The sequence below is a fragment of the Peromyscus californicus genome, unplaced genomic scaffold (assembly GCF_007827085.1).
Source record: "Peromyscus californicus insignis strain IS unplaced genomic scaffold, ASM782708v3 Scaffold_10__1_contigs__length_136768540, whole genome shotgun sequence".
NCBI classification, from domain to species: Eukaryota; Metazoa; Chordata; class Mammalia; order Rodentia; family Cricetidae; genus Peromyscus; species Peromyscus californicus.
Genome location: NW_026294391.1, coordinates 131,524,730 through 131,536,773, shown reverse-complemented (window position 1 = coordinate 131,536,773; position 12,044 = coordinate 131,524,730). Strand labels below are relative to the sequence as shown.

At 38.4% G+C, this 12,044-nt stretch overlaps 1 protein-coding gene across 4 annotated transcripts in view; it reads left to right on the top strand.

Annotated features, from left to right (window-relative positions):
* The window catches only part of Cd99l2 (CD99 molecule like 2), a 92,779-nt gene that overhangs the window by 55,014 nt on the left and 25,721 nt on the right, over positions 1 to 12,044 (top strand). For 2 of the 4 annotated variants that reach the window (XM_052740910.1, XM_052740918.1), the window contains exons 3-4: positions 414 to 482; positions 7,748 to 7,822. In XM_052740910.1, coding sequence (XP_052596870.1) covers positions 414 to 482; positions 7,748 to 7,822 — 144 coding nt within the window. The remainder of the gene's footprint in view (positions 1 to 413; positions 483 to 7,747; positions 7,823 to 12,044) is intronic. The other 2 variants (XM_052740927.1, XM_052740936.1) reach the window with 1 other exon arrangement.

Sequence of the window (12,044 nt, the reverse complement as noted above, 5' to 3'; positions counted from 1 at the left end):
ACTTTTATTTCATTTTAAGTGTGTATGTGTACATGAGGGAAGGTATGATATAGTCCAGAAAAGAGTTCAGATACTCTGGAGCTAGAGTTACAGATGGTTGAGAGCTGCCTGATATGCATTCTGGGAACCAAACTTGGGTCCTCTGCTAGAGCAACAGTAATTCTTAACCACTAAGCTGTATTTCCAGCTCCAGAACCCATGTCATTTTATCATACTTCTCAGTGTGATTCCTTGGAGACCCTCACCTACAATGGCCTTACGGAATGACACCAAGGCCATTCTCCTCATGACATGTCTTCTGCAAGCCATAAAGCAGCACACACACACACACACACACACACACACACACACACACACACACACACACACACTACTTAATTTGCTCCTCTTGTTGTCCTCTATCCTCCCTTCAGAGAGATGGGACCACTTCAGCACCACAACTAGAAGGCCAGGAACAACAAGAGCTCCAGCAAATCCAGCAGGTAACAAGCTTGCCTAAAATGGGATGTGAGGAAGGCAAGATTCCTCTGAGAAGGGAAGTGAGGCATCTGGGGCAATATCAGAATGATCTATGTAGAGGTTTTATACATATATGAAAGCCAGCAAGAAAATCCATCTGAATATTAGATTTATTTCAACAGAATACTGTCTGGTTGATTATTATGCCATATGTTAAGACAGTAAATTTACTTTATTGATTCTTTGGGTAATTGAGATGAATGCAGTCAGAAACCAGGTACAGAAGGAGGAAGAGGAGGGGAGTCCCACCTGACTGAAGCTACAGGCTAGCCCTGTAGCTTCCTGGTGGGGTGTAGATGTATCCAACCTTCTTATTAAATAAGAAACACAGAACCAATGCAAAGAAGAAAGCCAAGAGGTCAGAGCTAAGAGCTAAAACCTTACCCTTCCTCCTGCGGTGGTCCTACCTCTCCGAACCAGAGCTACCCCTGTGTTAAAGTCTTTATATAGAGTTCCTGTCCTGCCTTCTCATTGGTTGTAAACCCAACCACATGACCGCCTCTTCACGGCCTGTCTGTATAGGCCTCCAGGTTTTCCATGATTGGTATTAAGATTAAAGGCATGTGTATCCAATAATGGCTGTATCCCTGAACACACAGAGACTTACCCAGCTCTGCCTACCAAGTGCTGGAATTACAAGCATAAGCTACCACTGCCCTGCTTTCCTATGGCTTGCTAATAGCTCTGACCCCCGGGCAACTTTATTTATTAACATACAAATAACATTTTAATACAAATAAAATATCACCATATTTCCCCTTTTCTATTTTATAAAAAGGAAAAAAAAGAAAAAGCTTATAACTAATATAAGAAAAACTATATACAATTTATAAATATATAAAGTACAGTAACTATATACAATATATACAAGTAATAAATACCTAAACAATGTCTAGTCCATTTGTATTTGACAAATTCAGAGAAAATAATTTCATTATCTATCCTATTTTGGTAAGTCCAAAATGTACCTAATTAATCTTCAACTATAACTAACTAACCTTCAACTATAACTAATCTTCAGCTATAACTAACTAATCTTCAACTCCCTCAGAGACCCAAGAAGGAAATAATATTAGCTAACAAAAATAAAAACAGGAAGTGCATGCAAGCAACTTCCAAAAAATTTGTGAGTTGACAGAAACAGCCAGCTGCCTGGACAGTCACCTGAGGTTTCTCCGCAGTGCTGGGGCATCATCTTCAGCCTATAGGCTTAGCATATCTGACAGACTCATTTGTGAAGTAGGATGTACACAAGGTCAACAGTTCAACCTCACATTGAGTGAGAGTAGTCCATGTACCAGAAACACCTGAATTCCACTAGTGTCATGTCATGATTCAGGATTTTAAATTCTGGAAATTGTTGATGGTTTTTGAATTCAGCTGTCCATTCTTCTTGGCTGTGTATATATGGCTTCATCTCAGCAGTGGGGTCTGTTCTTATTAACTATAGTATAAACATGAGCTATTCATGGTCTGTCAGAAGGGGACAACCTCAAGCCATAGGAGAACTCTTGAATGGAGATGCTCAAACATTTTCTCTAAATTTTTGAAGATCTCAAGAGAATTTGTTTATGTGGGTCACATCTATAACTATTTCTCAGCTGAGAACTTAAAACTGAAAAACTTTTATTAATCTAAAGAAAATAAAAAGCCATATGTATTGGCATATGTGGTAGACTTTTATGAGAATTAACTGCTTATAAGGTGAAAACACAATTTAGAGTAAAGAGTGACATTATTTTATGAGTTTCTGTAATGTCTGGCTTGAATAGGATACACCTGGACTCCTTGTGCATGTCTGTGGTGCTTTGAGACAGGATCTTACTATTTAGCCCAGGATAGCATGGGACTCACTATACAGACCAGAACTCACTAGGTAGACCAGGCTGGCCTCAAACTCACCGAGATCTATCTGCCTGCCTCTGACCTACCCCTGACCTCCAGTGCTGGGATGTGGGGCATTTACCCAACCACCCCCACAGTTCCCCAGAGATTTCTTGAGTGCAAGCAGCAGGAAATATTAGATAGAAGGATTTATTGCGGAGAATATCTCGGAGATAAACAGAAAATAAAGGATAGCCTCGAGAGGGCCTGGAACCTATTCCAATGGGCCCTGACTGTCTCTGCCCCAGGGTTTTTATAGAGACGCCAAGGGGTGGAGCAAAAGACCTCCTCCCCCAGCACAGCCAAGTGCAGACCATCTCAGACACCTGCACTCAGGCCCGTGGTCCTAATCATCCTCTATGTGGACCTGCTGGGTAAAGCCACGAGGAACCCGTGAACGGGCTCCCACAGGTCCCCCTTTCTTAATATATAAAAAATAACTATTAATGTCTTACAGCAATCTCCATAGCTGTTACATCTCCCAATATGGGAGTAGAGGATGATAAAGATGGCATTTCTCTTTTGAATTAGGTCCAAGGTGACTATAGCAGTCTTAGCTGCCTCAAGCCCTTTCTAAACCAAAAACTCTTAAGGTGACTACAAACTTAAAGAATCCCTTAGCTTCATCATTACCATTAACAGGTTAACATAAATATTACTATACATAGTCACAATTCTCTCAATCTTACAACACAAAGCAAACTCTTAACAGAACCATTTGAATTAGCATATATGGTGCTATATATAGTTAACAATTTTCTCCGTCTTACAACTTTAACTTAATCATTTGAATTTTCTTGCTAACAGAACATAGGAAAAACTTCGATTATTCACATCAAGCTTAAATATTTCCTTAACTCCACAAAACCAGGGTGCATTAATACCAATAGATTAAACATAATTTCTGCAAACATACATTAAACCTTAATTCACTCATAACTCCTCCTTTTCTTTATAATTTTTTAAACAAAATCTCAAACCTAGTTAGAAAAAACCCAAACTTATACAATTCCTACAAACCCATATTGAAAAGCAATATTCTCAATCTAACCATTAACAGTTTGAAAACTTTTAGCAAAACATCCAAAAGCAGTTTAATAAAACTCATTACACACTTTAAAAGTAGTCTCTTAGTATACCCCTGTAGATGTAACCAACCGTCTTATTAAATAAGAAACACAGAGCCGATTCAGAGAAGAAAGCCAAGAGGTCAGAACTAAGAGCCTTACCCTTCCTGCTTCAGCCAAGAGAGCTCTCCGAAAAGGGAGCTACTTCCTGTGTGTTTGTCTTTATAAAGACTTTCGGTTCTGCCTTCTCATTGGTTGTAAACCCATTCCTCGTCACTGCCTGTCTGTAAAGACTTCCAGGTCTTCTATGGTTGGGATTGAGATTAAAGGCGTGTGTCTCCAATGCTGGCTGTATCCTTTTACACACAGAGATCTACCTAGCTCTGTCTACCAAGTGCTGGGATTAAAGGCGTGCGCCACCACCTCCACGCTCTTGCTGTGGCTCTAATAGCTCTGACCCCCGGACAACTTTATTTATTAACATACAATTAAAATCACATTTCAGTACAAATAAAATACCACCATAATACCCCATTTGGATTTCTTTCTAACAAAACATGACATTAATCCACTCAAAGAAAATATTTTTTAAATTAAATAGACTAAGGAATATTAACTGTCCCTTCTATAATTTTTTAAGCAGAATCTCAAGCCTAGTTATAAAACCCAAACTTCTGTTTAAACAGTTCCATTTGTAAAACAAAACCAGTTCCATCAGTAATTCCATTTTTACATAAACAGTTCCACAAAACAATTCATGAATCACCAGTTAATAAAGCATATATGCATACACATCTTGACTCTAGGTAGAAACAATAAATTTCTTCATTTAAACAGTTCCATTTTTAACCCAATTCCAGACAACAGTTCCTAGGTCATTACTATAAGTAAACTCAAAATTGTTCCATTGCAATTAAATCTCTATTGTTCATTTCATTTCTTAAGTCCCAAAATTCAAATGATAAATTCTGGCACTAGCCTTCTAAATATGAAGAAATCCATAACCAAAATCTTTTTGCAGTTAACAATTTTGGTCCAAACAAGTATCTCTGCAACTTTTATTCTCAAGCCAGAGACCTTTTTAGACTAAAGATGTGCATCACTATGCCAGGCTTCATCTGGATTCTTATATCTGCTTCTGTACTGAGCTGCTGTAAGCTCCTGAGGTCCAGTGAAATATATGAAGAGAACCTAGGCTCACGTAGATATGCAGTAGAAAAAGGAAAGAGAACTTAATGTGGTTTGGGATCAGTTGAGACTTTCTTCTTAGACAGTACTCCAAAGCCCAAACAGTGGTTGTTTATCCCAGAATAAATGTGTGAAGTGTGAACCATATCTGTGATACATCCTTGCTAAGCTTCTTTGAGTCCCATTGGACTCTCCTGTTTTTTAAATGGATCTTCTGCCCATTCATGGTTTCATAACACCATGCACTGGTCACTTGGAAACATTGGTACCCTGACTAATACACAGTGCCCATACTTCACTATATTATATTTGAAAATCACACTGATTAATATTACCACCCACCCCACTGGGGAAAAAAAGCCTTTAGCAAGCCATATGAAGTGGCATATGCTGTAATTCCAGCACTGTGGAGGCAGAGGCGGGGAGATCACCCAAAGTTTGAAGCTAATCTGGTCTGTATTGTAAATTCCAGGGTAGCCAAGTTTGCATAGCAAGATTCCTTGTCAAAAAACAAAGAGTAAAGAAATATTCAAATAAATAAATGAATAGAACAAAAAATTAAAAATCAGCTAGCTGTTGAAAAGATGTTCATATCACAGTCACCAGTAAAGGTTTTTGAAAATTCTGTATTTTGGTTTAAATTTCAAATTTTATTATTGACAACAGATACTATCAAGGTGGAGGGGTAGTTCAGTAGTTAAGAGCAGTGGCTGCTCTTTCAGGGGATGTGGCTTTGTGACCACCCACAAGGCAACTCACAACTGGCTCCAGTTCCAAGGGATCCAGCTTCATGGTCATGCAAGTGTTGCATAGATATGCATGCAGGCAGATCACTCAGACATAAAGTAAAATAATTAAATAAAACAGATACTATCGTGGTTTGTGTTTAGGTGACAGAAAAGTCTATTCATTTGTAAGGAAATGTCTGATACATATTCAAGTTGGAGTAATAGTTGTTATTTAAATAAAATCTTTAGGTGTTACTTGGTTTATGTAATTCAAGGAAAACTATCTTCAGAGAAAAGTGTCTCATGCTGCTGAGAATTCGTAAATCTGTGACTTTGGGGTATTCTGCAAACCATTTAAACGTACTTCTGTGTCAGAGAAAAGGTTTATTTTGTTCATTTATTTTGTTGTTGTTGTTGTTGTTATTCATTTATTTTGAGACAGGGTCCCACTATGTATCCCCAACTGCCCTGGAACATGCCATGTAGATCAGGCTGGCCTTGAAGTCACAGGGTCCAGCTGCCTATGCACCTAGTTAGCATTAAAAATGTGCACCACCACACCCAGGCCATACTTCAATAAAAATTATATTTCTACTTTTTTATAGTAATTTTTCAGCACTGCTAAACACACTACCCTAAATACATTTAGCAATTTAAATCAAAATTTAATTTTTCCTAAGTTTCCCTATGATGATTCTCAAATTTGTCTTTACCCAGTGTTTTAAAATTGAAATTTTACTTTCATTTGGCTTTGGCTTGGGAAAAATTTTACTTATTTCATTTTTTATAGTCTTACTATGTAGCCAAGGCTAGCCTCCAATTTGCCCCCTTCTCCCTCTGAGGTTAAGGCATGTGCCATTATACTTAATGCTAATAATTAATTTGCAAGTCATCATAGATTAAGGTCCATGTTCTCTTTACCCAGGTTTGGTTTGTGCATCTGCTGTTCTAGTCAGAAAGTACTCCATGATCCCAGGCTGGGAGGTGGTGGCGCATGCCTTTAATCCCAGCAATTGGGAGGCAGAGCAAGGTGGATCTCTGTGAGTTTGAGACCAGCCTGGGCTACAGAGCGAGATCCAGGACAACCACCAAAACTACACAGTGAAACCCTGTTTTGGAAAACCAAAAAAAAAAAAAAAAAAGAAAGAAAGAAAGAAAGTACTCCATGATCCCATTGTACAACCATACCAGCCTTCCTTCAGTTCCATCCTCCTTTCCCCATCTCTTCCCTAATCCCTGGCTGCCATTAATCTATTTTCCATTTTTTAAAAATATTTTTACTTTATAATTAACTTAATTTCACATATCAGCCATGGATTCCCCCCTCCTCCCTCCTCAGGGGAATAGGAAGAAGCAGAGTGCTAAAGAGGTCCCCAGAAATCCACAAAGATACCTCCACTGTAGACTACTGGCAATGGTTGAGAGAGTGCCTGAGCTGACCCGCTCTGGTGATCAGATGGCCGAACACCCTAACTGTCATGATAGAACTATTTTCCATTTTTAAAATGTCATTTCAAGAAGGTTATGTAATTGTGATGAAAAAGTAGACAATCTTTTGGAATTGGCTTTTTTCATGTATCTTGATTCAGTTGGGATGCATCCAACTTGTTGGGTGGATCAGTAGTTTATTTTTATTGATGAAGAATTTTTCATAGTTTGGAGGTACCAAAGTTTGCATAGTGCTTTCTGTATGGAAGGATGTCTGAGTTTTTTCTATTTTGGGACTACTGTGAGTAAAGTTGCTGTGGAGTTTCTTGTGTGGCTGTATTTGTATGTATAAGCTTTCCTTTCTCCAGGAATCATGCCCAACAGTGTGATTGCTAGACCAGGTGGTATTTGCATACTTTTTTAAAAATAAGAAGTGGTTGATTCTTCAAGGAAGATTCTATTAGTCTCCATTCCCTCTAGCATTCTGTGAGAGATCCAGTTTCTCTATGTCTTAGCCACCTTTGGGTATTTTCACTAGTTTGCATTCTAACCATTTTGGTGGCATTGTAGGTTTAACCTGTGATTCACATGCTTATTTGTCCAACATATTTAAGTGGAGTGTTTGTTTATGCATTTTCCAGTTTTTAATTCACCTTAACTCATTATTTAAAATGATCAAATGAAACATGGGTATTGTTTCAACTTGTTTTTGAGCTGAAATTGCTGGCATAAACCACTACCTTTAATCCCAGCACTCAGGAGGCAGAGGAAGGTAGATCTCTGTGAGTTCTAGGATAGTCTGGTCTACATAGTGAATTCCAGGACACAGTAAAATCCTATCTCAAAAATAAATTTTGTCAGGCTTGTTTTTTAATCTTGCACCCAGTTGTTAACCAGTTTGTTGTTTCCTTTGTGCTTTGTGGCTCTCTAAAGGAAGTAATTTTGGCTTGACTGATGCATTAAGTGATGGAAATGATGGGCGCCAGAAACCAAGTACAGGAGGAAGAGGTAAGTCCTAACTGGCTGAAACTACAGGCTAGCCCTGTAGCTCTCCGGTGGTTCTGTTTCTATAAATGTTCATTTTATTTTATTGGTTTATTTATAATTTGTGGTATTTATTTTTCATGTGTATAGGTATTTTTGCCTGCATGCATGTCTGTGCACTACATGCATTCAGTGCCTATAGAGGCCAGAAGAAGTCATTGGATCTTCTGGAACTGCAGTTACAGATGGTTGTGAGCCATCAAGTGACTGCTGGGAATCAAATCCAGGCCCCCTGGAAGAGAAGTCAGTGCTCCTAACCATGGAATCACCTATCCAGCCCCGAGTCTGTCTTATTAATTATAACAGCCCTGTGTGCCACAGGAGAACTGTCAAACAGAGGCACTTAAACATTTTGGTCTTAATACTCCCTAAATTATTGAGGATCTCAAGTGATTTTGTGTGGACTATATCTATTGACATTTATTATGTAGAGCATAAAACCAAAAGGACTTCACTAGTCAACTGAAAGTTAACACCAAAAAGTGCACATGCTGGCTGTGGTGGCACACAGCTTTAATCTCAGCACTCAGGAAGCAGAGGCAGGTGTATCTTTGTGAGTTCAAGACCAGCCTGGTCTATATAGTGAGTTCCAGGACAAATGAGTTGCATAGTGAGACTCTGTCCCCAAATGCATATTATCATACTTTGGACTTTCTTACTGTTGAGTTTTAAGAAGTCTTTACATATTCTAGACATTAAATCTTACATATGTGGTTTCCTTCTATTCTTTATCTGATCTTTTTGTTCCATTAACAAAGTCTTCTCTGGAGCGAACAGTTCTAGGTTTGACTGATTATGCTTCTGCTGCCAGGTCTGAGAGCTAGAAACTCTTTGTGTATTCCTGGGTCCCATAGATTTTCCTATCTTTTTTCTTTAAAAATCTTTTTATTTCCTGTGAACATCAAATTGTTCCAAATTGCTCATTTGTGCACAAGTCTATCTTTCTATTGAATTGCTTTTGAAACTTTGAAAAAAAATCAATTGAAATATAACTCATTTTTTGTTCACTTAGTGTATTTTGACACAGGGTCTTGCTGTATAGCTCTGTTTGACCTGGTACTTGGTACTTGTTTTATATATATATATATATATATATATATATATATATATATATATATATATATATATATATATTCCACTGTGGCCTCAGAATCACAGGGATCTACTGCCTCAGCATCTCCAGGGATGGGATTATAAACCCACCAGACCCTTTGTGTTGCATTTGGTGTTCTTGTGTTTTGTTGATCTTGCATACTTATTCATAATAGATATATGTCTGCATTTTCTTATGATGTCTTTGTCAGGTTTTTGCATCAAAGTAATGCTGAGTAATATTGGCCTCATTGAATGGGTTTGAAAGTATTATCTTTTTGTATTTTCTGGATGACTTGCTTCCCTTCTAATAAATATTTTACATTTATTATTTGAAAATTATATGCATGTATACAATGTATCTTGATTATAGCCTCCCCCATCCTCCCCTAAGTCCTCATAACATATCTCCCTCCCAACTCCCAAGTTTGTCCAATTAGTAGTGCATGGGTATGAGGCCATCCCTGGGGCATGAGCAACCTACCAGAAGCCACACTTCCAAAGAAAAGTGCTCCTTCCTCCCCAAACAGCCATCGAAGGCCAGTACCCTCTCAGATGTGGTAGTGGGTGACTTTTTGAAGCATTGGTCTTTATTCATAGTGTTTTATAGAATTCACCAATGAAGCCATATGATCCTTGGTTTTTCTTTATGTGAATGTGTTTTGTCATTAATTCTATTTTTGTGTGTATGTGTATGTGTGTGTGTGTGTAAGTGCACACCTGGGTATGAGGGAACATGCATGTGTGTGAAGGTCAGAGGACAATGTCAGCACCAGGATTACAAGTGCATACCACTGCACTGAGATTTTATGTGGATGATGGGGACCCAAATTCTTTTCCCCATACTTGCATAGGTAATTTCCCCAGGCCCTGGGAATAGATATATGTCTGCATTTTGTTTTGTTTTATATTTTGTTTTATGTCTATTCATATTTTGTTTCTTCCTGAGTCACTCTTAGTAGTTTGTGTCTTTTCTGAAATTTGTCCATTTTCAGACTATATAGTTAATACTTTGACTAAACATTCCTTTAAAATCATTGGTATTTCTGTTAGGTCAGTAGTAATATCTTCTACTTCTAAATTTTAAAAAGATTTTACTTTTATTTTAAATTATGTATATATATATGTGTGTGTGTGTGTGTGTGTGTGTGTGTGTGTGTGTGTGTGTGTGTGTGTGTGCACCTGCGTGCATGCATGTACACCCCAGAGATTGATGCTTGGGGTCTTCCTTGATTGTTCTCCACCTTATTTTTGGGGACAGGCTCTCTCACTGAACCTAGAACTCATTAATTTGGTTAGGCTGGCTAGCTGCTTCAAAGGTTGTCCTACTTCCATCCTCTTAGTGATGGGGTTACAGATGAAATGCTGCCACATCTGGCTTATACTTTTATTGTAAGCGCTCTTGCTTTCTCTTTCTTGATTGATGTTAAAAATGCATGGTAAGACCCCAAACCAGAAAGTTGTTGCTCTTAAGGTTAAGTAAGGTTTCTCTATTTCCACTGATCCTTTTGGTCTCTCCTACCTTAGGAAAGATCAATTGTCCATATCCTTTTTTAAATTTTCTTTGCTGTGGGATGGTCTGTATGTCAAATTACTCTGATTGGTCAATAAATAAATCACTGATTGACCAGTGGCTAGGCAGGAAGTATAGGCGGGACAAGGAGGAGAATAAAGCTGGAAATTGGAAGGCTGAGTCAGAGACACTGCCAGCCGCCATGATGACAAACGGCATGTGAAGATGCTGGTAAGCCACGAGCCATGTGGCAAGGTATAGATTTATAGAAATGGATTAATTTAAGCTGTAAGAACAGTTAGCAAGAAGCCTGCCACGGCCATACAGTTTGTAAGCAATATAAGTCTCTGTGTTTACTTTGTTGGGTCTGAGTGGCTGTGGGACTGGCAGGTGAGAGAGATTTGTCCTGACTGTGGGCCAGGCAGGAAAACTCAAGCTACATTTCTTATTTTCTGTATTTGAAAAATGTTGGTGTCCTGTGCTATGTTGAACTTAAAAGAGGACAAATCAGTGATTTCTGTCTATCTTAGTGGAGCAGATGGAGAGTTTTCTTCTTTCCTCCATTTTATTTCTTCTGTGATAGCGCTGTTAACATTTAGGGTCTTTCCTCCTTAGTTAATGTTCCTCAGAGATATGCTCACAGAAACACCAGGAAGTATGATTTACTCATTTCCTAGGTACTTCTTAATCCACTGAAGTTGACCATCAGGATTAACCATCATAGGTCCTATTTAGCTACATTCTTGTCTCTGTGTCTCCTACAAAGTAGCAAACCAGATGTTAGTTGGTACCTGAGTGTCATTTGAAATCTGAAGTTCTGTGAGCTTCTTTTTTTCTTCCCTGATAGGGATAATGACCACATACCTTGTTGCTTAAACAAGAGAGATTTATCTTATAACCATTGAAGTAAAAAATGCGGAATGAATATGATGGCCTTCAATAATCATACTAGCAGGGCTGCAATCCTTTTGGAGGCTCTATGGGAAAATCTGCTTCCTCCCCTTTTTGCCACCTATATTCTTTGGCTTATGGCTATTTCTTCTATCTTTAAAACCATGAATATGCCAGGGTTTTCTTTTTTTAGTTTGTCTGTTTTTGTGTATTTGCTTATAGCCCAGGCTGGTTTTAAACTCCTTATATAGTTCAGGCTGCCCTTGAACTCCTGATCCTCCTGAGTCTGCCTCTGAAGTATTGGGATTATAGGTGTGCCCCACCACACTTGACTTTTTAGGATCTTCTATGCATACAGTCCTGTTACCTACAGACACAGTTTAGCATCCTTCACATTTGGATGCTTTTTCTTGTTCTTGCTACTGTGTTGAATAGAATTGGTAGAGTGGGCATCATTGTCTTGTTCCTTGTGTTAGAAGAAAAGCTTTCAGTGTTGCACCTTTAACTGTGGTGTTATCTGTTTCCTTAGCCTATGTTGCCTTCATTTGATTGAATTACATTACTTTCACTGTAGTTACTTTTCCAGTTGCTGTGAGAAAATACTCTCAGAAAAGCAACTTAAGGGAGGGTTATTTTTGCTCAGTTTGAGAGAGTATAGCCCATCATGGTGGAGAAGACATAGCAGCAAGA